Genomic DNA, 27371 nt, shown 5'->3' on the forward strand with positions numbered 1-27371 from the left:
GCGCTTGACTTGACTTGATCGACAACTATTTCAGTGAGATCCCATCGATCGGCGGGCTTGGGAATTCGCGACCGTAACGAGAAACGATTGACCCCCATCACCCCAGGAAGACCGAATCGACGGGACGAGGCAACAGCCCACCCATGGTGTGACTATGAGCTCGACATGAGCTATCCGACAGCCATCGCACCCCCGGCTGTGGCCTGTCCCTGGGCAGTACACCGTCGCAACGTCTTCACACGCGCACCCTCACGCTCATTTTAGTGGCCGAGCAGTGACCGATGCGCACTAGGGATTCCATCCGGGGCACTCTGCTTCTTCGACCGTCCCCCACGAACAGAAGTCCAGAGTCATCTACCTACTTCCCACTACAAACGACTACTGCAGTTGTGTTCTATTAGACATTCGACCTCGTTGCTTGTGTGCGTGCGTGTGTGCGTCAAAGGTGGAATGGATCGTCTGGGATTGACTTACCGTTGGAATCGCCTCCCCAAATATGACCAAGTTATTTTCATGGCATCGCCTGCATCCCAACTGTCTCTCCAGCCGTTGGCCTTGAAAGCAATGCAGTACTCGATGAGCAGATATTGCTCACTTAAAACTCTGCCACCCAACAGATGCTAACGTTGCAGCAGTGTCACCACTGGCTGCAACGAGAGGCACTAGGGGGTGGCTATTGAACGTTAACCATGAAATGGGCGAGCCTGAGGCCGGAGCGAGGTGTTTCTTCCCTCCCCGCCGCGGTCCGGGTTGATAGGTGGCCCCAAAGTGGTCCGTTCCGCCTGGGCCCTGGGAGAATCGACTAGGTTCCTGATGTGGCCTCGAGTCCATCCATGCCTGAGCACAGCACACGTCTTACTGCACCCCTGGCATCTTAAGCTCCACTGGTTGCGTATTAAGGTCAGGCTCGGTACCAAATAAGCCCCCCTCCCCACCTTCTACCAACGTCTGTTAGTCTACCATCCATATCAAGGCAGAACCGACTTGAAGAAGATATATCCCTTGTGATTGCCTCTCTTCATACTCACAACACTGACAATTCAACGTCTATATGCTCTGACTCAACCTTACCGACTCTGGCTGTGTCATATACCCCACACTCTGCATTATTTAACCGCAAGCACACAACGCCACATCATCACTTAAACTGTTCCCTTCCCAACGCTAACTATTGAAACCACTCCAACACCTCCTGAACTATATTTTGTTCACAACATCAACCTGGATCGCGCAACATTATATCTTATTCAATTGAAACAAACCAAACGATGACGCCCAATCCATCATTACGGCGGCAACGCAAAGTTGTCATCAGCAGTTCCCCTGCTCCTTCAGACTCTGATTCACGCCGCGGCTCTTACTTCTCAGAAGCGTCTCAATCAACAGCACCCACATCCTACCACTCAGCTTCCGGATCAAATAACAAAGCTCTCGATGTTTCCCAACACCGCCAGTCGACAGCGCCCATGAAGGCATCTGAGCAAAGGTTCGACACTGCATCTTCTTCTTCCATTGCCACATACGACTCGGTTTTGTCTGAGATGGCACCCCTGTGCCGTGACTTGCCCGTAGGCGGCGAGGATGTGGAAATCGAAACCGAAGACGACGAGGAGGAGGAAGACGAGGAAAGTGGTGACGACGACGGCGAAGATGACGGGGAGGATGACCAGGAGGAGGCAGATAAGGATTTTATTCTGTCAGATCCGGAATCACTTCATATCCCTCCAGTGCTGCCTCCTTACCGTGGCACCTCAAACGAACGCCCGTGTCGGCCGTCAACACCTCAGGACTTTGCCAATCTATTTCCTTCGCTGGATCGACTTGCCGTACGTCATGACGATTGCACCTCGGATGGCAACATGAACCTTCGTGTCGATACTGTTGTCCCCTTTGGGCATACCCGACGGACACTTGCGGTTCAGCTATTCCATCTCCGCATGCACGACCTCGCTCGCCGAGAGTTCTCACTGCGTCGCTATTGCCGGGACTCTGGACGAGAGGTCTGCAACTCCAAACGAGAATATGCCCCAGCACCTATCAGTACTGTTGCTGCAGCACGACCCGCCCTTCAACGGTCAATGAGCTCAGCCGTGCGTACAATGACGACTCCTTTCCACCGACCATCCTCTAGTAACTCTTCGATTTTCAAACACAACAACGCAGCCAGCGCTTCGACACATTCCGACAACGCTTCCGTCTGGTCCGGCTCACACCAAACCGAGAAATCCGATTCACAAGTTCCCAAACCCAAGGCACGAATGGTACCCACCAACCGTATCAAGCTCGAGTTCAGCAACTATGCCCGCGTAGACATTGCGCGACGAGGTGGACGCACAAACAAGCGATATGAGTTTGAGTGGTGGGGTCACACGTATGCTTGGAAACGTGTCATTGACAAGAACCTCAATGTTGTCTCATTTCACCTTGTCCGAGACGGCCATGGCGCACCTGTTGCCCACATCGTCCCCGAAATGCGCAGCCCCAATCAAGTTCTCGACGACGAAATGGCTGGTGCCTGGGTTACTCCTTGCTACATCTGGATTAGCGACAGCAGCATTATCGATGCCATCACAGACGTGGCTGAGTAAGTATTCTCGTACCCCTTTTACAGCAGCCTGAACTAACAGAACTTTAGTGTGATTATTTCCACCGGACTCATTTCCCTTGTCGACGATTGCATCAAGGAGCGATGGCAAGTAAAGAAGCCTTCGCACCGTGCCATTCGCAGGGACATTGGCGATGTGAACCACTCCAACCCTCGCTCATTCATGCCCAGCTTCTTTCAACGTCGCCACTCAGAAGAGCACTCTTCAAGCCGTGGCTCGTTGAGGTTTGGCCGCAAGCCTATTGCAGCATACTAATATGCAAGCAACTTCCAATAACTTCAATCGATCACCTTCTGGTATTCTTTTTTTTGAATATTTTAATCAGATTCGTTGTTTTTGCTATGGAACACGAGAGCACAGTTTACTGTCATCGACAAGATGACATTCATACTCAGTCTACTTGTTTTGTTTTAACATTTGTATTTCCCGTCAAGAACGGTTGTGTATATATTCTACATTTTATTGTTTTTCTATCTGCCCACGCCCTCCACAGACTTGTAGGGCTGCGAGGTATTGAACAGGCATCTGCGGGATACAGGATTTATCCCCATGGTATCAGCAAGCAAGGCGCTTTGGAGTTTTGGGATAGGGCCATGAGAAATGGGAACCCTAGGATTGATGGCCTGGCTCGGCTTGGTACATACCACCTGCATCTTTTTTTTAACACTGGATTGGACTACGCCTCCGACCCCAGATATGAAAATGGCTACGTCTCGGAACGAATTGAATCATTTATGCATTACTGGACCATACACAGAGTAGTTGACTGCAGATCAGGCTAAAGTGCACACAATGATATATAATCATGAGCTGACACAAGCGCTGAAAATGATCAATCCCTTATGGTACTGCACAAAATCTGGACAGATGGGTCATGTGTCTATTTGGACGGCTCATTGGTATAGGTCAATCATTGACCCCGTACATCCGTACATCAGCATAGAAAAACCCTCATGCACTCCAAGTCACCCTTGTCATCCCAGGTCGAGAAGCTCCTGGGGACGTGGGCAATCGTGCTACCGTAACGCCACAGACGCGGGGGAAACGTCCGGCTCGCCTCCCATTGCTTTTCGTTGCTGCAGGCATGCCTTGATTTGGCAGTCTGCAGTCTGTCGTTGACGTCCATGTAGGTCTAGCCTATCGGTTTGGACGTGGCCCTCTGACTTTCGACATCGTCCATATGGCTGTATATCGTAAAAGATGCCAGGCCGTTGGTTTTACTGCTGCTCGACACCATGCCCGTCCGTTCTGCCGAACCAGGTGCCAAAGTCAAGCTTCATGAGCAGACGATTGATACCGCCAACCCTAGCAGCTGTGAAGCCACCACGTTCCTCTGCATCGTCTGTGTCCCGTGCCCTACCCTGCCGCTCCTCCTCTTCGTCGTACTCTTCAGCTGCAGTGGGGGGAGCTGTGTCGCCCTCCCACTCTGCTGTGAAAATGGGGTCAGACTCGAGTGCGCGCAGTGCAGCGACGACATCCTCTATGCCTGAGCGGACACGGGATTCAATGTCGTGGAGGCGACGCTTGACGTCGCGCTCTTCGGACTCGAGATCGACAAAAGCATCGACTACACCGGCGTCTGTCTCAAGATCAATAGAGGTGTAGATAGCATGTAAACGGTGTAGGTGAGCAACAAGATGATCAATGTGAATGAGGAGATTGTAGAGAGGTTGCGTGAATGTCGGCTGAGTGAGGAGTAGACGGTGGATGAGGGTACGTAGATAGAGGCGATGTGCTGTTGAGAGAGTTTGAGGATCTTGGGGAGGAGTTGAGTCTGATGATTTAGAGGTTTCGTTTTGAGTCGCGGCCTTGTTCTCGCCGCTTAGCCATATGTCATCGTCATCTTCACCCTCCCCTTCAACATTCCCGGACTCATCTGGGAATTTAGTAGGTGTTGGTGCTCTAGACCGTCCGTGTTCAGGGTCATTGGCTGTCAGCCACCCGTGGAAACCCTCCCATAGCCCAGCTACGATCTCTGTCTGAAGGTAGGCTTCTGTTTCGGCAAGAAAGAAAATGGCAGCACTGGCAGTTGTCCATGAGCTGCGCATTGACGAAGATCGTGCTGTCCATCTCTTTCGAAGAAGAATGATCTGCTCCCGGTCACCTCTTGATGTTGGATGATGGCGTCGCAGGGATGTAATCTTCCATAGATCGGTAAGTCGAATATGCGCTCTTCGCATTGATAACAAATAAGCGTTTATACACGAGTAGATCTGGATATCTGATGGGGATAGGACCATGTCCAGCGGCGCTGGTATTTGGACAGATAGTAGAGAGGGGACAGAGAATAGGAGATTGCGGAATGGTGATTCAGATAATAGGTTCGCAGCCTCTCGGCTGAGTCCAGAACCAGAACCCAATGGTGTTGTTGTCTTGCTCTTTGTGAGGTTGAGTCGCAAGAGATCTCGAGCAAGTTCAAGTTGCTCGTCTTCCTCAGCGTGCTGGCCCTGCATGGATGCTAAGACAGCCCACGTCCTGGCAAGAACAGCAGCGACCTCTCCCTCTTTGACCGTCACGTTCTTCAGACCATCGCCCTTTTCGTAGGCCAAATTGTCCGCTCTCCTCCATCGACTGCGAATTTTTTCATCCGCCTCATGGGTCAATTGCATGGCAAATTCACCACGTCCCAGCAGGAAAAAGTCCCTAAGCAATTGCAGCATTTCTGTCACCTTTGCCAGTGGAAGGAGTTTCTGGAGTGTGTTCTCGGACAAGGATATCCGCACGGCAATGATGGCTCTTGAGAAACTGGTGCTTTTTAGCGGAAAGGTGAGACTCGACAATTCTTGTAGTTTGGACGACAAGTGATCCAGACCACGTAGTCCCGAGTCTATATTGCTCTTGACTCTGATGTGGTTTAGCGACTTGCCGATAAATAGCATAGATGAAGCTGTGCCCGGTGTCACAAAGGCAGGCAATAGACTCGATCGTGATATATACTCCTAAATCTGTTAGCAATGCCTTATTAGAGCCCGCGCCCAAACTAACCTCCTCAGACGCTTCCACTTTTTGTACAAAAAAGTCTTCAGTTCCAAAGCTTGGAAGTCTGCCGTACAAGATCCATGCAGAAACCTGCTTCAGCCATGCAGTCTCGGCAACAGCAACAAGACTCAAAGCCGTCTCTTGAACGTCCCTATAACCACTCTGCAGCTCAAGTCGTAGACGGTCCATGAGCTGTGCACCATGGCACACCTCGCCTTTCTTATCCTTGGCCAGCATGAACTGCACCATCTCCCATAGCCAGTCCATCCTCCTAGTCCAGTCTTTGAACTCGCTCATGACAGCCGTTAGAGGTACAATGTTGTACGCTCCCACCAGCTCCGGATCATCTTGCAGTATGCTCTCTTCGACGTCAAGGACTTTGCGTTGAAATGCAGCTAGGTGAATAGAGTCAATGGCTGTCGCAACGGCTCGGCAGATGGTCGATGAGTGCGAGTTTGCTACCTGGGCCGTGTAGCTGATGACTTTGATGTGGACTTCGCTTAGATGGGCGGCTGAGGCGAGGAGTTGCCGCTCGGCGGGCGAGATACCGGATAGAGCATGCGGTTGAGCGGTATCGGGTCGAAGGAGAGGGGATGGGTGTCCCGAGAGGGAGAGGAGGATTTCGTGGAGCATGGTTCTCGTTCTGGTTCTGGCTGGGGAGATCTTGAATACAATTAGCGGTCATGCATCACAGGCCGAGGATGGTAGAAACGCACCGGTCTTGGGCTTTCCTAGATTTAATGAAATCGCCAAAATCACGAAGAATAATTATGATGACCCCGACAAGCTCGAAACGGCACATGAACCAGTCAGTTGTCCGTTTGGCAGCAGATTGTTATGGAGAGGTTGCCCTTTGAAGCACCCCAAAGATGAGATATCGGAGCTCTATATGGTTCAATGGGCGATATTCAGCCGAGCTCAGATGATATAACGACTGGGATATCGTGATCTTGTAATAAATTGGTCCTTGACATTGCGCGCCATGGACAATATTTCTTGGTAGACCCGACCGACTTAAAGTGAAGCTCTTCTAGGCGCGACGCGATGGCAGCTACTGCCCCGCGATCACACCGTACACGTTCCATGGAACACATACTGTACCGTATCTTGCAGATCATATCACTTACACCATTTGAGTATAAGGATTTAGTTATTTTTCATTATTCATCAGCACTTGCAATGCAAATATTTCCTATTTAAAAATAATACAGTGGCTTTTCAAAATGCATTATTGCTCAAACCGCATTGTCGCCCAAAAGCTCAAGTGAACCGCACCAAAACCAAGTCATAAGCAACACCTACTCCATTATCTTCCCTTCGGTATGATCCTTTAAGCGGGCTTCTTGCCATTGGCGACGCTGACATTGTCGCCATATGTGCTTTGTGGCCCTTGTCCATTGCCTTGTCTTGCCTCGATGAGCTCGTTGTCTGTACCACCAACAATAATCTCGCCGCCGCCCCTGACCTTACCCACCACCATGCCCTTTGCGACACTCTTGAGAATGGCACGCCGAGACACACCTGTAACGTCAATGTAGACGAGTCCAACGTTCTTGACACCGCCACCAAGGTTGCGCGACACCTCGCCAGCTTCAGCACCCCAGCGGTGACCAACAACAGTTGTCACACTGGATGATGTGCCAGTAAGTAGGGTGCGACCAGCCTGTTCGATGCCATCGACAACAGTGTTGAAGGCCATCAAGCTCTTGTTGAGCACACCTGGTTTATAGGTGTCAATCGCCTGGCCGTCCTTGTCGTAGCCTCTAGCCCGTCCATCCTTACGGCGGGTGACGGTTGCACCGAGATTCTGTGCCAAGTTACCGATGGTACCGACCGTAGTGGCCGAGAAAGTAGCTGCCCTGTTGGAAAATGTGTTGATTCGGCGAATATGTTCGTGTGTAGTGGGAGCAAAGGTGACAGGCTTGGCATTGGGCTTTGTCTTTTGGGTAAAGTTGTCGGCCTGGCTTTGGAGCGTTCTGGAAACAATGTCGGATGTGGTAACGATGAGCCGAGACGCCTTGCTTGCGCTGCTTACAAGAGTTGACTTTTTGTACGCAGGGTGCATGTCCATTTCAGCCCATGACTGCGAGGCAGGCTGGACAGAGATGTTCTGGCCACCATCGGTAGGAAGGGAAATCTCGACGGGCTCTGTACGCACGTTAGCAACTGAAGGCTATTTGTTATGAAGTTCCCAGTACATACCTTTGGAACCAGGCTTGATCCTTTTATCTTCCACCACCTGATAGCTGTCGGTCAATTCTCCGAGAACACTACCATCTTCCTCGTCGATAAGAACGATTCGGCCGGCACTATTTGCGCTCTGGCTACCCTGAGCATAATTCTCCCCAGGAGTGTAGTCGGCTGGGTTGTAAGCAGGGAGCTGTTCCCCAGCAGCTTCGCGTGCCTTGGCCTGTGCCTTTTCGGAGGATCGTGGCGGGTGAGGAGGAGCTGAGCGTTCGAGGAAAGCAGTGCACTGGGCAAGGATAGTCTCGAAAGTGTCGACATCTTCCTGAACACCGGACCGAGAGTTGGCAGGAGGGAATTCGATGCGTGTAAAGGCGCCGCTATCAGGGCCAAGGTCCCAACGAGGAATCAAGTAGCTTGTAGGAGGCTGGTGGTAGATCTGGGTCGTGGCGGGAAGAGGTAGGTCAAGCTCGGGAGGGAGATGAAGGTGAAGGTAAAAGTCCTCTTCGCCGGAGCCATTTCCTGCAGGCTCAACAAAGCCAGATGAGGTCGGGACCATCAGAAGCGACAGCGTCTGGGGCCCCGAAGGAGTGAGGGGCTTTTCTTTGCCATTGGTGATGTGATAGGCATTGATGCCTTCTACAGCGTAGAGAAGTTTTGGATCCTGTTGGAGGTTTTTGTTAGCATGAGTGGTTGAGGCGCAAAGGCGGACGTCATGCGCAGGATAGTGCGTGCAGACGTAGACGCAGATGCAGATGTGACTTACATTAGACATATTGGGTGAAATTTGATGTTTATTTGGTTGAAGGAGAAGAGGAGGAAGGGTGTAATTCCAGGATTATCGAGAGAAGAAAAGAGTAATGAAATTAGGTCGACGAGTCGTAGACGAGAATAGGGGAGAGATGATGAAATCCTGGAACTTGGAAAGTCGCAGAGTCAAGATGGAGGGGTCGCTTCTTATGACAGAACTCTGATCCACCACCAACTATAGGTAGGCAGGCAACGACAAGCGCGATGCGCGTTAATGCAATGCAATGCAATGCTATGTTATGCTCGGCGGCTGTTGCAAGCAGTTGATTTGCAGGAAAAGGTGATGTTGGCTGCAAAGAGAACTCGATTACAGTCCAAAGAGGGTGGGCGTCTGTCGGCGCTTAAATTGATTCCCAAGATGAGCTTCAGAAGCTTGTGAGGCCTCTTGGGATGGCGGCGACGTCATTCATTGGTTCGAGCCATGATGGAACAAATGGCCCCTGTAATCGCCACTTTGGATTCATCCATTAGTAGGTAGGTTGACTGGTTGAGTGGAATTGAAGTGGTGTGGCTAATTAATGGCTTCATTTGGAACAAGACATGGAAATAAAACGAGAAAATGTCACAAGGTTTCATTTATGTTGGGGGATTTGCCATCAAAAGATGCGTGTGCAAATGGGCGAAGCACTTAAGCTTAAAGGCCCCTTAGATTTCGGGGAGGGACCAGGATAATGATCTACACCAATAGTTATTGGTGCAGTCCCTCAGGGTATCAGAAAAATTAACCGCTACAAGCATAAGAGACAAAATTATTAGGGCAGCTTATGCCACTTATACTATGATTCCTAGATTACTTATTTCTATACCCTAAGACTTAGGAGGCCAACTTTTCTGCTAGCCACTAGCAGTCCAATGCATGACTTGAGAGGCAAGTGGTATTAGTCGGAAGTTGTGTAGGTTGCAATCCAAAACCAATAGAAACAGGTAGACAGGGACAAGTTCAAATCAAGAATTCGCTGTGCCTCAGTTCCCAGTATAACAGATAGGCCTAAAGGCCTCTCGTTTGGGTAGTTTTATGCTGCGGGTGGATAGCTTCACCATGGGTTCATCACGACTAGTTTGTGGACAAAGTAGAAATGGCCAGACTTTCCGGAAAGCCCTCACGACAAAAGGCATGTACCGCTCTCTTTTAACCTTCTTTAATTACCCGTAGCAAGGTTCCTGCAGAGCCTCTAGCGAAGCCGTTCCCGTGCCCACAACCCGACCCAAAACGGTTCTACCGTTCTTGGTCTCCGTAAATCGGCCCCGTGGATTTCTCTCTAGATCTCGGCCTTGTCGGATCTGCTTTGACTGCTACCTGTAGCGTTGTGCTATCCCCTAGTCACAAATATTGTGATATCACGCATGTTCTTGACTATCAACCGACTTCTTGACCTCGAATAATTTATACAACACTCTCAAGAGTGTAGATACTACTATGCTCTGTAACGCTGTGTTGAATCTACCAAGTCAAGAGCTGAAAAAAGAAGAAACCCGCAATGGTTCGTTTAAATATTTTTCATCATGCTATTTTACCCCATCATTACGTACCGGTTTGTCCCCTGTATCCATCCATCAACCCCATATAGAGTTTCCACAATCACTGAGCAGTCTCTGTAGGGGACCTGGTGATCATTAACATCAAAACACATACAAGGGAACAGGCCAGCAATAGTGCTTGTCAATTGAGCAACCTGACTTTTCCTTGACAACAAACCCTGTAGGAAGAAAAGAGTTTAATGTAAACTACCGCTCCTTTATGGATGTTGACTCATTCGATCTAAAAAGAGATATGAGCTTCACAGTAACCGCTCCTTTATAATAGATGGACCCCTCAGGTCGCAAAAACTTTCCTAACCAGTTGTTGACGTTAGTTGTCATGATATTGAGGCTCTGTCGGCGAGCCCACGACACGCTAATTTAGTATTTTTCTTTCTTTTTGGCCAAACTTGCGGTAAAAGTCCCTTGTCTGGCTTTGACGTTCTTCTAATACGGCTCTAGCAAAGGATCCATGTCCTTCTTTACCCAGATTTTATGCACGTCTGGCCTGTAAGTTACCATGTCAGGACTAGTGACTCGGTTACGTGGGCCATCTGTAATATCTTGTAAGTCGGCATGAGAAAGCGATGGTCGGCCCGGAGTTTCATTTGATTGATATGGATCCAATACTGAAGTTAGTCCTGGATAGTATAAATGGTTTTGTGTCCCATCAAGTAACAAGGTCATTGGACTACTCATGCCTATACTCAAATTTGGTTGACACTCTTCCCCATTTTATTTCAGTCCCGAGATCACCGATTCGGCCTTGACTGACCTTTTTATATCAAAACCACGGCTCTAACAGAGCACCAACCGCCAAAATAGCTTCCCAACTTCGCATCCAGTCTATACTCTCGCCCATAGACCCTGGGGGCAACAGACCATCAGAGACACCTTCGCATCCGTTGCCGAATTCGAAAAGAAAACTCGAAGAGCTATCTCGTGTCCGGGAGGGCACATCACCAGTGTCAAACTGGCTTCCTCGCCATGACGAGCTCAGACATGACGCCGGCGATGATGGCCTGATATGGACCCAGACACCGTCCAACTCTGATGAGAGGGCTGGGAGGACAAGTTCCAGAACTAAACTGCCCATGAGATCTAGCATTGCCTGTGTTCGATGCAGGCGATCAAAGATAAAATGCAATAACGATGGAGGCCATAGCCCCTGTGATCATTGCATCAAGGGAGGCCACCAGTGCCAATATCCCGAGCCGGCCCCTATCCCACCAAAACGAAGCGAATCTCAAGCAGCGGCCAGATCAGAAAAGGAACCACACCCGGAAAAGAAAAGAACAAGAAAACTAGACGATGTGCCCGGACGCAATAGTGAGAGGTCGACCGCTTACGCAGCAGAAGTTCTCGCATATCCCTTTTTGACAACTGAGCTCTGGAGTCAGCTGCTCAGCATCTACAAACAGCACTATGCAACAGAACTCCCCTTCATTCATCTACCATCGCTCAAGGAAAGGATGATCAGCGAGCCTGGGCAGAAACAAGACTGTTCATCTGAACTGAACCTGGTGCTGCTCGGCATCCTGACACTCACTGCTCGATTCCATCCGGACCTGGTGCGCTACGTGACCCATCTACAGATCTCACAGCAAGGACATACTCGACAACGTACATCGCAACCCAAAAAAAACCCAGTGGCTGCTTCAGACTTTTTTGCTACCGTTCTCACTACAGCCCTAGGGCCTCTGCGGACGGCTATGGATACCACCACCGTGGAGAGAGTACAGGCATTCTTGATGCTCGGACTGTTCGAGTGGAGCCAAGGACACGAGTCTGCGTGGATGTACATCGGGATTGCGACTAGAATGGCCAAGATGATGAAGCTCGAGCTTGACGACCAACGGATGGGTTTGTTGGAGAATCAGGCACCTGCATCGCAACAATCTCGAACGAGGTCAGCCGAAATCGCCATCGTCAGAGAAACTCGACGACGAACAATGTACAGTTGCTTCATTCTTGATCGCTTGATGGGACACGGGAGTGGTCGAGCTCTTAGCACTCCAACCGATGCTTTGTGGATACAGTTGCCGTGCTCTGAGATGGCATTCGATTTGTCTCTCCATGTCTACACCGGGTTTCTAAGGCAACCCGAAGGATTTATCCAGCCACGAATGAACGATGACAGTACTTTGAGCCAGTTCATTAGGCTGATCGATATATGGAGCGACATATCGATATATATCTCAAAGGGTGGCCGTGAGCAAGAAAATATTCCTCCTTGGAACAACAGATCAAAGTTCTACGAGCTAAGGGCCAGACTGAACACATTCTACAACGGACTACCCGATACGTTTACCTTGTCTCGACAAAATTACTACCGCCACGACAACCATCAAGCAACCAATACCTACGTTTCGCTGCATATGTTGGCCTCTGCTTGTCAGATTGTCTTGAATCGAGAATACTTACCATTCCTGCCCCTTCGCTGTCGTGGACCACAAGGTCCCGTCGGCCGAGTCCAACCTATTCTCGATCATGCCCCAGGTGGGTTTTGGGAAGAGAGTGCAGAACAAGTTTTCCTAGCGTCTCGAAATGTGGTTGACTTGATAGAGCTCTGCAAAGACAAGTTACCCCTATCATCGCTCACTACATTTTCCATCTGGCTGGCAGGATTCATGGCGGTATATGCTCGGCATTTCCCCTACATGGATCTGAAGTTGAAGATGACGAGTCAGAAAATGCTTGATTCCGCGCATACATCGAGTATTCTCGAGGAGGAAATGGTCGGAACATCTTATCAAGCGTTGCGAAGAGCCACGACTTACTTGCCCGCTGCGCAAAACTACTTGGACAACCTCGAGAGCACGAATCGTTATTTCTCGCAGATGAAGAATCCCGTTTTCCAAAATCAAGAAGCCACTCGTTCGACAGGATCATTAGATGATCACGCCCAGAGAATAGACTCTGCGTATCGTCACAGTACGAGCCCAACGTTGCCGAGCATACGGTCAACCCTAGAAGACCCCACCAAACTTGCTGCTTCAACATCCAAAAGCCAATTCTTATTACCTGGAATCGATGAGGAGCCTTTCGAGATAGACGTACCAAAGCTCGTGGGTAGGAATATTGAAATGCTGGAGTCGCAACGGATGAGCAAAGTCTTGAATGATTTGGAAGGATTTTCTGGCGCAGGAAGGTTGAGAGTGGTATTCGAATAATAGCCAGATCTCTGCCAACGCTATAGAATGTAGAGTGTGCGAATAGGATCAGGAGATAATTATGGTGTTTTCGCCAAGGCCAGTCGATGAGAAGTGAATGAGGTTGGCCCTAACAGAAAAGTCTGGCTGCTATCAAGAAGTAGAATTACAAGATCGGATGCTTTGCAAACATTAATTAGGTAGGTGCATTTCTGGCCTCCTTCCTGATCGCACAACTCAGAAGAAGGGAAGCACTGTCGATCTGTTCCTGCCTACCACCTTCCTTCTTCCTCGCGTGCAACATCAGTTCACTTCTTCCAACACCATCCGAAAATTCGGTTACTACAACTCCATAATGGTTCGATACCGGCCCGAATCGCATATGGCCGGTAAAAGAAGGTTCCGTTTTCGACTGATTAATCAATCATTATTCAACTTCCGCGGCGATGGATCTGATCACTCATCAGCTCAGGCTCGGGGAGTTGAGCTGCGAGCTTACATGTCGCATGACGTTTAGATCAAGTCACCACTGGATCGCCAAGACCGGCAAATGCAAGTCACTGCACCTAGTGCTCACCCCTTGTCAGACAACTACCTCCAAACAGGCATGTCCTAGCGGGCAGCCTAGGTACCAAGAGAGACATTGAGCTGGCATTTCCGGAAGCTTCGCGGGGTTCTTTACGACCTGACCAGGGCAGCTTCACAAGTCCCATCTTATCTCTGAGATCGACGAATCCTGTCTATCATACTTTGGACAACAGACAAGTCGATGACCCGTACAAACCGGTTTCCCGAGACAGGGCTTGCACTTGCGCTGTTTGCGGTTCCAAGTACTCCCGAGGTCTCTGCAGGGACTTGAATCCGCCTGGAAACGGTTGACTTAGAATATGCTCTAATGTATGTACTGATCTCCACGGCTTCAAGGATCTGGGGTAAGCTTCACGATCACGCAAGATAAGGCTGAAGTTTCGAGCTACCATGCATCGACGAGCTCTATTGATCGATATATAAGACTGCCAGAGCTCTTCCACGCACAGTCGAGCTTCACCCTGCAAGAGCTCCAAGCTCCGACCCGACCTTGTGAGCTCTCCCACGCGCGTGGGGCGTGGGGCGGTGGCTTCTTGGGATTGATTTGCCAGTTCGCAACCTCTCCCACTTTCGCTCCACAAGTGCTGATGCTGCAACTGTGAGAATGCAGGCCATGACAAACTTATTTCAGAATCTTTCACATACAGAGAGCAGCCGAGCTTGTCGAGAACAATGTACAGTACTTGCTGCAAAGCCGAAGTCTGTCGATCGGAAGGTAACTCACTTCCGTCAAGGCACAGCTTGTTCCCTCTTTGCGACGTCCAAGTGGATCGCCTAGGCCGTCCTGGACGTGTTCCTGGCGTAAAGTCCCAGTGCCAGACCATCCGGCGCGATGACGATTCCCCTTACTAAGAATAGTGCACCATCCCCCGCGTTGTTTGGCCGTGATAATTGCCCAGCTCGTTCAAGACGTGAGGAGTCGTCTGAGCCATTCTCCACTGAGGAGGTAAACATGTCTAGGTACCTCGTACCTGTTAGTATGGGTGGGAGGATGATTAATGAGTGCCACGCCCTTCGAGACGACTCCTGTTATAAGATATAAACCATAGTTGTCCCCATCTACCTGTCTCTATCAAGCATCATATTCCGATTGAAGTTCTACAGTACTCTGTTTGGTTCAGTTTTGTTTTATAATGCCTTCTCTTACAGCGTCTCCAGATGCTGCCACTGCTTCTCAAAGTGTAAAGCAGAATGGCAGCATTCCGTCGCCCTCTCCACCCAGCATCATCGATATTCGTGGTGAATATGTCGAGATGAATCTGAAGGACGAGATTGCCACTTCTTTCAACCCTGACGATGGCCCAAGAAAGCTCCCCACTCTTCTTCTGTACAACGAGAAAGGGCTACAGTTATTCGAGGACGTATGTTGATTCTGCCGAGACCCCTCTTACAATTACTCATAAAAGTCCAGATCACATATCTGGATGAGTATTACTTGACAAATTATGAAATCGAGATCTTGAAAAAGAACTCGGCAGAGATTGCCAGCCAGATTCCTGAGGGATCCATGGTGATCGAGTTGGGAAGCGGGTTAGTCAATTGTCCCCATGATACGAGTCGTTGTCACTAACATCGCGAAGAAACCTTCGCAAGATCTGCTTGCTTCTACAGGCCTTTGAAGAGGCCAAAAAGCCTATCCAATACTTTGCTTTGGATCTATCTCTCAAAGAGCTTGAGCGTACTTTGGCTCAGGTACCTGACTTCAAATATGTCTCGTGCCATGGCCTTTTGGGTACATATGATGACGGAAGGGAATGGCTGAAGCATCCCTCTCTCACGAGCCGTTCGAAGTGCATCATTCATCTCGGTTCTAGTATCGGTACGTTCTTCTTAGAGGCGCAGTTCCCACAATACTGATGAAAGAACTATAGGAAACTTCACACGAGACGAGGCAGCTGATTTCTTGGGAGGGTTCGCAGAGGTCCTCACACCGTCCGATTCCATGATCGTCGCGGTTGACTCTTGCAGTAACCCAGCCAGGGTTTAGTAAGTTACATATGCCGCTTACAGGTCAGCAGTACTAACTATTCCATAGCCATGCATATAACGGTACGTAGTTTTTTGAATCTGAATGGACCTGTCGATGTTAATGCCGCAGTTCTTGAATACAGATTCCAAGGGGGTTACCCATCAGTAAGCCAACCAAAACATTGGGGAAAGTCCGTATACTGACATCATACAGATTTATTCTGAATGGCCTTGACAACGCCAATGAGATCCTCGGCGAAGCAGCTTTTAACCCAGGTGAGTGGAAGGTCATTGGTGAGTACGTTTATGATGTCGAAGGTGGGCGACATCAGGCATTTCTTGCTCCTACCCGGCCGACAGATGTCCTCGGATCGAAGATCATGCCTCATGAGCGAGTATGGATCGAACAAAGTCTCAAGTATTCCGAGGAAGAAAAGACAAAGCTTTGGAAGTTGGCAGGTCTGACCGAGATGGGCTATTGGAGTCGCGGAGATGAATATGGTAGGTCACATTCCCCCATGATGCACATCCCACCCCAAAAACATGCGATTCGAGGCCTCGAAATCATGCAGCCCCGAGCTACCCCGCGAATCGTGGAAAAGGGCTGTTTCCTTTTTCAGCTCTGCTGGAAGCACAAGTCCAAAACGGGGTAGTATTCGAGGTGACGTGGGGGCCCATGTCTGATGCTGGAGATATATGAAGAGCGTGCATGAGACCTAGCCAAGAGGAGACTAACACTTGTGCAGGCCTTCACCTTTTGAAGAAGTCGAGCATGCCGTTCAGTCTGATACCGTCTCTTTACGCCGCAAAGCCCCTGCCAACAGTCCATGACTGGAAGGCGCTTTGGAAAGCATGGGATATTGTGACAAAGGACATGATTGCCGACGAAGAGCTTCAAGAGAAACCCATCAAACTGCGCAACGCGTGCATCTTTTATCTTGGTCATATTCCAACCTTTCTCGACATTCAGTTGACCAAGACTACGGGTCAACCCCCGACCGACCCTGCGTCCTACTATTCCATCTTCGAGAGAGGAATCGACCCTGACGTAGACAACCCAGAGCATTGCCATTCGCATTCAGTGATTCCTGACGAATGGCCCTCTGTTCAAGAGATCACTGAATACCAAGGAAGGGTCAGATCTCGTCTGCAAAAGCTGTATCAGAATGACCAGGACAAGATCCCTCGAGAGATTGGCCGGGCCATTTGGGTTGGCTTCGAACATGAGCTGATGCATATTGAGACCTTGCTTTACATGATGCTCCAAAGCAACAAGACACTTCCTCCACCGCATACAGTACAGCCCGACTTTACAAAGATGGCTCAGCAAGCGTACAATGCTAGAGTCCCTAACCAGTGGTTTGATGTTCCTGAACAGACAATCACGTTGGGCATGGATGATCCCGAGGATGGCGCTGACCTCTCGCGTCACTTTGGCTGGTACTTTCACGCCCATGAAACCGAATGTAGGAATATCAACTGACATGCCTTCACAGGGATAACGAGAAACCAGCACGTCAAGCGAACGTCCATGCATTCCAAGCTCAAGGCCGACCTATCACCAATGAAGAGGTATGTACATTGATCATCGAGGCTTTTGTTAATTGCTAACCGACTATACAGTATGCTCAATACTTGTACAACTCCAACATCGATCGAGTTCCAGTTTCATGGTCCTCAGTCGCTTCTGACAAGCAAGATGGGGCTACCAACGGTCACCACACTAATGGCCATGTAAATGGTTACTCCAACGGAAATGGAAATGGCCATCACGCAAACCAGGTTCCCGACTCATTTATCGAGGGCAAGTTTGTTAAGACCGTGTATGGGCTAGTTCCTCTCAAGTACGCTCTGGACTGGCCCGTATTCGCTTCGTACGACGAGCTTGTTGGCTGCGCTGCGTGGATGGGTGGTCGAATTCCTACCTTTGAAGAGGCCAAAAGCATTTATGTACACGTCAACAAGCAGAAGAAGGCCGAAGCTGAACGTATCCTGTCCAAGACTGTTCCCGCAGTTAATGGGTAAGTATAAGACCTAGTGTTCTATGCCACTTATTAACATATGGCAGGCACCTTGTCAACGATGGTGTAGAGGAAACCCCGCCATCCGAATCTTCAGCTTCGGTCAAGGATAGCTCTTCTGAGCTATTCTTTGACCTGACCGATGCCAACGTCGGTTTCCGCCACTGGCATCCCATGCCGGTTACCTCTCGGGGCAACAAACTTGCTGGCCAAGCTGAGATGGGCGGCGTCTGGGAATGGACGAGTTCAGTTCTCGAACGACATGAAGGGTTTGAACCCATGTCCCTGTATCCTTTATACACGGCCGACTTTTTCGATGGCAAGCACAACATTGTCTTGGGCGGTTCGTGGGCAACTCACCCACGTATCGCAGGACGGGCAAGTTTCGTCAACTGGTACCAGAGGAATTATCCCTACGCATGGGTAGGAGCTAGACTGGTACGGGATATCTAACGGTTTATGTTCTAATCTACGGTTTCTTATCGCAAACGAGCTTTGTTGGTTTTGTTCTGTATTGTTGGAGTTTTGACATTTATATGGGCCCCAAATTGCCATAGGTGGGATGAGAAGGAGGGTAGTCACTCCCTGAGAAAGCAAATGTGTCGTTCATATCGGTCTCTATTTACCCTTGTATTTTGAACTCCTTACCAAATCAAAGAATGGTGCAATGATAATACATGCCCTTCCAACATGATAGCTAGACATCAATCATTATGCCCAAACCTTTGGGCAATACTCATAACGTCGGTCTAATCAGGCTTTCAACTAGCCCCCAAACACCGAAAGCTAATGTTTCCGTGGACCTCTTCACCCTCGGTACAGCTGTTCTGGTGAAAGAGGCCTCGGGGAGCCAGGCACACCATGCTCAGTGGCCGACAATGGACGTGATTTTGTCTGAATATACGGAATGACTTCTCAGCCGTTGAGACTGCCGTAGATATCGAGCAGTTGCTCAAAAACATAGCCGGGAAGCTTAATCCCATTCTCTGTGATGAGCTTGGAGATGAAATCCGGGGGCTTTTTCAAAGCGTCAGTGATTTTCTGAATCAATAACTCGAGGGAAACTTACAGTAAAGTCGACAGCATCGACAGTATCCTTGCTCTTGGTATCGACACTAAAGTCGAGAATGTCTTGCTTGAAGCCAATATCCCGTTGATCCATGACGAACTTGCGCGCAAACTTGTGTGTCTCGACAGCAACGTAGAAGGGGAGGTTGGCCTCGGCCGCCAATTTGGAGAGCTGCAGGGTGCCCATACGAGAGATGATACCGCCGTTGGATGTGACGGCCTCGGCACCTACGAGCACCATGTTGACTTGGCGCAGCAAACCCATGACATACGCAACTGAAGCTTCTGCGATCTCGGCAACAGGGATACCCTTTGAGCGAAGCTCGCGAACTATGCGATCGCTTTCCTCAACACGGGTCTCCTCGCGCACGTAGATAACCTTGAATTTGCCCGCACCGAGGTTCTGGGCAGCGCGATCCAGAATACCAACAACTGATCGCGAAGCACCGTGCGTAAGAATACACTGGCCTTCGCGAATCAGCCTCCATCCTGCATCGGCAATACCCTCTCGCGCGGCGTTAGCACGCTGGGCAAAAAGGCGTCCGTTGCGGAGGAGATGCTGCCTCACGGCGTCGAAACTGCCATCTTGTTGTCGGAGAGAAGAAACGAGGTACTGGAGGAAGAGGTCTGTTCCGGCGGAGAGAGGTACGGGGTTCGAGACGGAGGCCTTGAGGCGGTCGGAGTGGACTTTGACAGTGTCGAGGATCTCGAATACGGTGGTGGAAGGTTGTGCGTTCAAAAGGGCGATGAGAGATTCGATGGCAGCGACAGGTTTCGTAAGATCGGGGTCTGTGACAAGGAGGCCACGGTATGTCTCGACGATACTAGGAGGTGTCAGAAGGTATTAAATAGTGGCATGTTGGTGACGGACTCGAAATCGGCGCTTTTGGAGATTTGAGGTTGTTCAATATCGGTCGCAGCAGCGACTTTAGAAGATTAGCCAAGGACGGAAGATATGATTGGATTTATTTACCTGATGTATCGATAGTCGCCATTATGAAGAGTGTGTGAGAGGTTGGGAGGGGGCGGTTGAAAGGTTGAGATGATACTATTCCCAAGTCTAGAATCTGATGGAGGGGAATTTTTGATCCAATGTTGGTGAGTCAGGCCTCTTGGAGGTGATTTTGGCGGGGTGAATACATGCCCGGTGGGGAGCGGGGCCGAGATGACGGCACTTGTTCCAGGGCATCTTCAGTGGAAGGTTTCAGTGATTGCTATGGGTTTTAGCTCTGAAGTAGATCATAATAGTCGGAAGAGTGTATATGTACGTGTCCTCTGGCCTGGATTGAATCGCTGTACTTTATATTAAATCTTAGTACTGATAATAAATTGACCAGTCGTGTTGCTTTGTTCCATAACGTGTCTTGGATCGATGATTTGATCAGTTCACCTCACAATTAAGTCAACTACCCTGCGTCGAGATGCAATCAAACTTGCCCCGCGCCTGCCCCTCTACCCTCTATCCCTTCCCGAACTCTAAGTTACGGCTCTCCACCTTCATCTTACATTGCATTACCTGTACTTCAAAGCTCTCATCCCTAAAGCTATATCTCACACAACTTGATCCGTATCTCTGATTCACCCTCTTGCAAGCTTCAATCCCTCGACATCATTCGCCAATGGAGCTTCTCGATCCCGCAACAGGCACCGCCCTTCCAAACGACGCCATCCAGCGCATTCTCTTCGTCGCCAATGCCGTTCACGTCTACAACATTCCTCCCCTGACCTCGACAAAGGGATACTCTGCCAGCACATGGACTGCCGAGCCCCAGCGCCATATCTTCACTGCCCGTCTTCGCGTCGTTGAGACCGCCTACGAATCTGCCTCATCCACCAACCAGCTCAAAGTCGATGCCGTGCTGGAGGATGCATCAACGGGTCAGCTTTTCGCTGCGGCGCCATACACCGCTCCCGGCGTTGTAGAGCCAGTTCTTGACAGCAGTCGCTTCTTCGCTCTGACAGTGCGCGATCCTCAAGGGCGAAAGGCCATTCTAGGCATCGGGTTTGAAGAGAGAAGTGAGGCTTTTGATCTAAGCATTGCGCTACAGGAGGCGAGGAAGGCATTGGGCTGGGAGGGTGAGCAGAGCAAGCCGTCCGCCACAAAGGAGCAAGAGGAACACAAAGATTACAGTCTCAAAGAGGGCGAAACCATCACAGTGAGCTTTGGTGGGTCAAAGTTTGGAAGAAGGAAGCAGCAGGACAGTTCAAACACAGGTTCAGGAGCAGGAGGAGATCTTCAGTCTTTCGCACTTCCACCACCACCTGCTGGGCCTTCTGGAGGATTCTCATTACCGCCTCCGCCAAGTGCCAGCGACGTCAAGCAGCAGAAACAGTCAGCTAAGGATCTTGGATTCGACGACGGTCAGTTTGGAGAGTTTGCTTAAAGAGGCAACATACACAAGGGTGCATTAGCGATATGATTTTGAAACATGCAGTATATATACCAAACTAAAGACTTGCTAAGGATTAAACGCCAAATTGATATGCTAGGAATGATAGATGATATGATGCCCTATGAAGCAGTTTTTTTTGCTCGTTATGTCATTACGCGACCCAGAGTCAGTAACTTGTACAGCAGCATATGCACACCGTGGTAATCAGCTTAGACTTCCGGCCAAGTGTGACGAAGACAAGGGAGGCTCATTCGCCTCTCCCTGGTCACCATGAAGCGGGAGTCGCCCAGGTCGTGTCCGATCTCTGTGCTACAGTCGTTCTTTTCTTCGGCAAAGGAAAGCTCTGCGGCAACAGGTGTCGCTGGGGTAGTCTCTGACTCGATGCTCGCAGAAGATGAATCAGGACTGCACAAAAGATCCTCGGCGGCTTCATCAACAGTCTCCAAGCGCCACACTGCCGGCTCTGAAGAAGCATAGAATGGCCCAGCAGTTTGATGGAAGTCGTTGAAGTAGCCCATTGGGACAAAGTCCGCTGGCGAACTAACAAACGGTGTGGTAGGGGTAGGAAAGCTGTAGGAATCAGGACTGAAGCAACAGGACGACTCAACACTCGGGCTGGTGGCAGTCCATGCTTGAGCCCATGTCTCACGACTCTGCATCTCGACGTACAGATCAAAAAGACGAGAGGAGATGATCTTTTCCTGCTCGACGGCCTGATTCATCTTGGACTTTAGCAGACTCAGCTGCTTTCGCAACTTGCGTCGTCCTTGGTCACCATCGAGGTTTCGGAGTTGCTGCTCAACTGCGCAGTATCTTCTCATGAGATCCGAAGCTCGGGAAGCCTGTTGCTGGAAGACACCAGCAAGGTAAGCCTGATCCGTGTAAAGATTCTCAAAGGGTCGAGGTTCGAAGAGGAGGCGCGAGTTGGCTTGGGGTTGTTGCTTGGCATCTGGTTTGGAGGGACGAGACCGAGAGCTCGAAGAGCGCCGGCGCTGCCTCTTGCGCGGGGATGGGTTTGAAGTGGAGGGTGTTTCTGGGTATGGTGTACCCGGAAGGGATTGGGGCGATGGCGGGAGGATATGGCATGTTTGTAGCTTAGGGATGACAACGTTTAACTCCTCTGGAGGGGGAGTGATTCTTGCATCCATGGGTGGTAGCTGAACCATGCCATGAACTTGGGTAAAAGTGGTATTCATTTTGAAGAATTTGTGCTTGTTGGTTTGATAGCAAAGAAGCAAGACGCAGAGAAACAGCACGCATCTCTGCTAGATATTAATTCTTCCTATTGCCCCTACTATCCCCCGCGAACAAAGACAACTGAGGAAGGCTATATTGAGAGCGAGGAGTTTGGACGCTTTGTTGCTATATTCGCTCTCCAACAAAGCGAAGCAGCGAGTTCCGGGACTTGGCCTAGTGTTCCTTTGGAGGTCAATTTCCTAGTGCAAGGCCAGTTGGTTGTTCAGAGAGAATCCGTGCCTGGTTGCCACACTCGACCCATCGAGCTGTCAATAACACTGGTCAGGCTTGGCTTTGAAGTGTTGTTCAGATTTAGTTGACCCACCAGCAACCTGAAAGAGATATCGCAGGTCTAGAACAGCTGATCAACCCTGATGTGGTTGGTTTCCGTAATTGAATGAAACTGGCTACGCCAAATGGCTTGCCTTCGCCAGGTGGTGGCGCTGTTAGTACCCGCTGTTGGCTTGGAACGGTAGCCTCATGGCGTGTCTCAATAGCAATGCAGGCCAACGGCCGAATGATAGGCAACTTGGAACATCAGATAGCAAAGCCATCATGCCCAGGTGGGTCATTGAACCGCCAGAGCCCAGCGTCCTCTGCGGCTCGTCGGATGAAAGATATCTCTTGATTGCTGACGGCTCGATTGATCTCCGCATATCGCACTTGCTGATTTTCGTCTCTGGCACCGGCTTTTGCTCGCTTTGGCTTTCCAACGTGGGCATCTGGATGATATTGCTCCATGATGTTGACGAAGCAATCCGTGGAAACCTCAGTCGCTAGGAACTTCATAATCTCAGCTCCTTCGTCCTCCTTGCCTGGCATAACAAGATGGCGAATCAAAAGACCTTTCTTGGCGATGCCATCTCCGGTAAAGCACAGGTCGCCGACTTGATCGTGCATAGCCTTGATACTCTCCTTCGCTGTGGTGGCGTAATCATCCGCCTTGAGTAGCCTTTTAGAGGTGCTTGGTTTCCACACCTTAAAGTCAGCCAGGTAGATATCAACCAATCCATCCATCAGCTGGAGGGATGCGAGAGAGTCAAAGCTCGATGTGTTGTAAACGATGGGAACTGTCAGGCCATGGTCCTTGGCATGGAGGATACTCAACGCCACCTGCGGCACAACGTGCTCAGGCGTAACAATGTTTATATTGTGAACGTTGCCAACCTCCTGCAATTTGACGTACCAGTCACCAAGTTCCTCAGGTGACAGATCCATCCCATTGCGTTGGTGGGATATGTCATAGTTCTGGCAGAAGATGCATCTCATGTTGCACCCGCTCATAAAAACGGAGCCACTGCCATTGTGCCCCTGGATGCAAGGCTCTAGCCGTCGTGTCAGAAGATGAATAGAACAATACGAACCTCGAGCTAAGAAGCTGAGTATGCAAGGGAGGATGGTATGCAGGAAGCTTTGGGCAGAACTGTCACTGACCTTCCCCAAAGTGGGGAGCAATCGTATTGACCTTTGCCTTTTCTCCGATGAGGCACATCCCAGTCTTTTCAAACCGGTTTACGCCACATTCTCTGGGGCACAGGTTACAGTTTCGGAGGTGAGCGTATGCCGACGATCGCTTTTTGGCGGCATCGCGAGAGCTGAGAGTCATGTACCGGGGAACATAGTCGTCAAGAAGGAACGGAGGCGCGAGATGAAGAGAACGAGTGAATGTTTTGGAAGCTATGGATAGGGGTTTATGGAAAGCTGAAGGATATCGTCTCAGTGGTAGCAACATGGCTGCTATTGAGTGCTCATGATGGGTGGTGACAATTGCCTTTTGTTGATTGGTGTTGAGGGGATGTCTGTATAGGTGGCTTAGTCATGCGTTGATGCAACTGTTACTGACTGATAAGAAGATGCGTTGTTCTTCACTCTGAATAATTGAGAAATCGAAAAGATATAAGTCCTGATGACTTTGGTTACTCCAATAGTTTAACTGGTAGCAGAGGCGTGTCTTTGTGGTTGCTGCACATGCCTTGGGCCATCTAGGAGGCGCATCATGGAGGCACAATGTCACAGTTGACCAGAAATTTAATGTATTTCTGCAAAAAGGATAAAATGGTAGCGAAACATGCAAGAAATAGTTCTCGACAGGAGCCCAACAGACTTGTTTGCCCTTTCTGCCCCAACGGGTTGCTAAGGAAACAACTAACTGGCGATGGCAACATATCAAGAACTGTTTATAGGTACTCAGCAATACATACAAATCTGCCAGTGCCAACTACTCCTAGCCGTAAATACTTCACATGAACGCTCCTCCAAACCGCCACTCGAATCTTTAGAATAGGAGAACATTGCTTTCTCATTTTCTCTGAACTTCGGCATTCTCCTCATACCAAGCCAACTGATCATTCATGCTTCTAATCTCTGCAGTTTTGACAGCAATCATATCCTGCATCTCAACCCTCTCACGAAGTAAAGTCCGGTTCTCCGTCTCCAGCTGCGCCGCCCGAGCCAGACGCTCCTTGTTCCTGGCCTCTATATCAGACACGCGCTCTGGCCAAGTAGGCGTCACGACAGATACCACGGTAGGCTTGCTCTCGATGATTCGTGTCTGCGCAGTTCCTGGATGCTGATCGGCTGCGGGGATGACGAAGAGGGGAGACTGCGATCCCTTGCCCTTGATACGATAGAATCGAGATGAAATGTCGATAGGGACAATGCCCCTGGCGTAGACTTTCCCGCCTCGTTCTTCACGCCATATGCGCTCGCCAACTACACCGCTTGCTTTCCAGATCTTTTCCTTCTGTTCAATCTGCGCTTCAGCGGCGTCGAGAAGTCTGTGGATGTAGCCCGTAACATCTGGACCCGAGTTGACAAGAATGAACTTGTCCTGTGGATACACAATCTGCCGCCCCCCTGAAACGCCATCAGGACCGGAGCGGCCCAGTATCTGCTGTGGGACGAGAGCTTCGCCTGCCATGACATCAAGGGCGTTGGCATAACTGATCTCGAGCTCGTGCATTCGACCCATGAGATGCTGATGGTTCAGAAGCCACTGACCCAGGAGACAGTTCCGTGCGCCTTCCAATTGCCTTTCAGACATGCCCTGTGCTGCCTTTAGATCTTTGGGGGCTTCGAAACCGGTTGGAAGGATAGACATGAGGCCACCAGTAGCGCCGTATTCATGATCGAGAATTTCAAGGCATTCGTTGGCGTGCATGACCAGATCATGGTGTGTCATGTATGGACGGCGTTGATCTCCCCCCTTGGCGGAGGGACCACTATCCTCGACCAGCGTCAAAGGACAATGGTGCTCAATACCAAATGTCTCCGACTCGGATTTGACAGTGTTTTGCAGTGCCCAAAGAGGATCGTGATGAGACGGGTCGTCATTCTCGTAGGGTTCGTCAAGGTTGTTCAACCAGTCAAACGCCTCGTGTTCCTCAAAGCGATAGCCTGAACGTTCGCCCACATGTTGAGTGTTGGACGTCAAGGCAAGCTTACGGATGATGTTGACAAGAGAGTGAGCGTGTTGCTTGAGGGCGAGAAGAGTGGGAGGACGACCGGAAGAGAAGTATGAGCAGTTGAGGTGCTGCAGAAGAACGAGGTCTTGGGCGTCCAGGATACCATTGTCCGGTACGGTGTAATTTGACTTGTACGAGGTTGCATATGGGTTGGAGGGGATATGGAGGGGCTGGATGTCCTCCATCTCCTCGTCGTTTGCTAGGGATGCCATTGCGATTCTCGATACAATTTTCAAGAGGTTGAGTTGAGAGAATAGAAGTCTGAACAAGAGAGCATTATTTGATATGGAAGGCTATCTATCTTTAATGATGGCCAAAAGGCCATTGCCTTCTGTGTCATTCTTGGTTCTGCCCATTGATGCGATGTTATTCAAAGAACAAAGAGTACCTTCTTTGTTCAATAGACCTAGCACTGGTCAAGGTGGGCGCATAGACATTCTTCACCATGCTTTCTTTGTTCTACGTGCCAAAGAAGGTCGCGAACCCCGATATCTGGACATGGCTTAACTCTCGACAATGAGAGTCTATGTAGCCATCACTTGTAATAAAGATTTCGAAACTCTTCTGAATCGCTACTTTGAGTCCTTGCTTTCATTTCACAGATACACAAACCATACGTATAAGGCATTACAAGCCTGTGCCCGTAGGAACTCGCCTCTTTCTATCGAGGGTCTTAAGTCCCTTGCTTGGGACCGCCAAGAGAATGCAGCTTACAAGATGACAATACTTGAGATATTAGAACAAGTTCCAAGCAGCATGGGCATATTTACGTCAATTATGAGTGTACATTACTCGTCGATTTTCTCTCATGGCTACATACATAAAGACAAAAGGAGGCAACAATGCCATGGGAGTCTGGAATGTTTGACCAGACCACCACAGAGTGAAACATGGATCGAGTCGACACTGTAGCACACACGTGACTGTTTGAGTTGTCATGACAGTGTCACAGAAACTGTTTGCAGTAAACAATGGGTTACCTAGTAGCAGTTGTTTAGAACCGTTGTCGCTGTAATTGTGACGCAGCGTTACCTACGACATTCTGCTAGGCGACGTTTGCGGTAACGGCGTCACTTGAGACTGTCACTGAGTTGAGAACAAAGAGAGGGAGAGAGACAGTGGGAATTCAATCGATTCATCACCAGCAGCATGAAACGTCATTGGTCCATTTACTTGACATGATGGAACAAAATAAAATTGCCCGTACCTCGGTCTAAAAAAGGCAGCCAGTTAAAGATGGATGGACATCTCAGCTGAACCAGCATCATCTCTAGGCGCTAATGCCGAGGAGAGACTGGCGCGCGCATACTGGGGGAGATTTAGAGGGTCTAGCCTTTTGGAATGAACTGCCCGCAGATGCAGAGTATGGACAGCAGAGTCCATC

The 27371-nt window shown here is 49.8% G+C and overlaps 10 protein-coding genes across 10 annotated transcripts, besides 2 other annotated features; 4 read left to right on the forward strand and 6 right to left on the reverse strand.

Annotated features, from left to right (window-relative positions):
- Window positions 1–1268: 1268 nt before the first annotated feature.
- Window positions 1269–2861, forward strand: FPSE_06237 (uncharacterized protein; the record flags this gene model as incomplete). Its single annotated transcript, XM_009259355.1, has 2 exons — window positions 1269–2584; window positions 2636–2861. 2 exons carry the CDS (start codon window positions 1269–1271, stop codon window positions 2859–2861), a joined length of 1542 nt encoding a protein of 513 aa, XP_009257630.1.
- Window positions 1598–1687: a microsatellite.
- Window positions 2862–3823: 962 nt separating the features above from the next.
- FPSE_06238 (uncharacterized protein) lies at window positions 3824–6218 on the reverse strand (the record flags this gene model as incomplete). The annotated part of the gene is made up of 2 exons (XM_009259356.1): window positions 3824–5545; window positions 5592–6218. 2 exons carry the CDS (start codon window positions 6216–6218, stop codon window positions 3824–3826), a joined length of 2349 nt encoding a protein of 782 aa, XP_009257631.1.
- Window positions 6219–6915: 697 nt separating this feature from the next.
- Window positions 6916–8544, reverse strand: FPSE_06239 (uncharacterized protein; the record flags this gene model as incomplete). Its single annotated transcript, XM_009259357.1, has 3 exons — window positions 6916–7733; window positions 7788–8433; window positions 8536–8544. 3 exons carry the CDS (start codon window positions 8542–8544, stop codon window positions 6916–6918), a joined length of 1473 nt encoding a protein of 490 aa, XP_009257632.1.
- Window positions 8545–8792: 248 nt separating this feature from the next.
- Window positions 8793–8816: a microsatellite.
- A 1801-nt stretch (window positions 8817–10617) lies between these two features.
- Window positions 10618–13270, forward strand: FPSE_06240 (uncharacterized protein; the record flags this gene model as incomplete). Its single annotated transcript, XM_009259358.1, has 2 exons — window positions 10618–10663; window positions 10923–13270. 2 exons carry the CDS (start codon window positions 10618–10620, stop codon window positions 13268–13270), a joined length of 2394 nt encoding a protein of 797 aa, XP_009257633.1.
- Window positions 13271–14970: 1700 nt separating this feature from the next.
- Window positions 14971–18279, forward strand: FPSE_06241 (uncharacterized protein; the record flags this gene model as incomplete). The annotated part of the gene is made up of 11 exons (XM_009259359.1): window positions 14971–15198; window positions 15249–15367; window positions 15418–15656; window positions 15709–15823; window positions 15873–15886; window positions 15949–15970; window positions 16020–16306; window positions 16552–17245; window positions 17302–17377; window positions 17429–17826; window positions 17874–18279. 11 exons carry the CDS (start codon window positions 14971–14973, stop codon window positions 18277–18279), a joined length of 2598 nt encoding a protein of 865 aa, XP_009257634.1.
- A 462-nt stretch (window positions 18280–18741) lies between these two features.
- FPSE_06242 (uncharacterized protein) lies at window positions 18742–19889 on the reverse strand (the record flags this gene model as incomplete). The annotated part of the gene is made up of 4 exons (XM_009259360.1): window positions 18742–18843; window positions 18896–19718; window positions 19766–19820; window positions 19868–19889. 4 exons carry the CDS (start codon window positions 19887–19889, stop codon window positions 18742–18744), a joined length of 1002 nt encoding a protein of 333 aa, XP_009257635.1.
- Window positions 19890–20513: 624 nt separating this feature from the next.
- Window positions 20514–21278, forward strand: FPSE_06243 (uncharacterized protein; the record flags this gene model as incomplete). Its single annotated transcript, XM_009259361.1, has 1 exon — window positions 20514–21278. One exon carries the CDS (start codon window positions 20514–20516, stop codon window positions 21276–21278), a length of 765 nt encoding a protein of 254 aa, XP_009257636.1.
- Window positions 21279–21496: 218 nt separating this feature from the next.
- Window positions 21497–22483, reverse strand: FPSE_06244 (uncharacterized protein; the record flags this gene model as incomplete). The annotated part of the gene is made up of 1 exon (XM_009259362.1): window positions 21497–22483. The coding sequence occupies one exon, from the start codon at window positions 22481–22483 to the stop codon at window positions 21497–21499; it is 987 nt and encodes a 328-aa protein (XP_009257637.1).
- A 577-nt stretch (window positions 22484–23060) lies between these two features.
- On the reverse strand, window positions 23061–24255 carry FPSE_06245 (uncharacterized protein; the record flags this gene model as incomplete). The annotated part of the gene is made up of 2 exons (XM_009259363.1): window positions 23061–23848; window positions 23958–24255. The coding sequence occupies 2 exons, from the start codon at window positions 24253–24255 to the stop codon at window positions 23061–23063; spliced, it is 1086 nt and encodes a 361-aa protein (XP_009257638.1).
- Window positions 24256–24822: 567 nt separating this feature from the next.
- On the reverse strand, window positions 24823–26199 carry FPSE_06246 (uncharacterized protein; the record flags this gene model as incomplete). Its single annotated transcript, XM_009259364.1, has 1 exon — window positions 24823–26199. One exon carries the CDS (start codon window positions 26197–26199, stop codon window positions 24823–24825), a length of 1377 nt encoding a protein of 458 aa, XP_009257639.1.
- Window positions 26200–27371: the final 1172 nt, after the last annotated feature.

The sequence above is a fragment of the Fusarium pseudograminearum genome, chromosome 3 (assembly GCF_000303195.2).
Source record: "Fusarium pseudograminearum CS3096 chromosome 3, whole genome shotgun sequence".
In the NCBI taxonomy this organism is placed as follows: domain Eukaryota; kingdom Fungi; phylum Ascomycota; class Sordariomycetes; order Hypocreales; family Nectriaceae; genus Fusarium; species Fusarium pseudograminearum.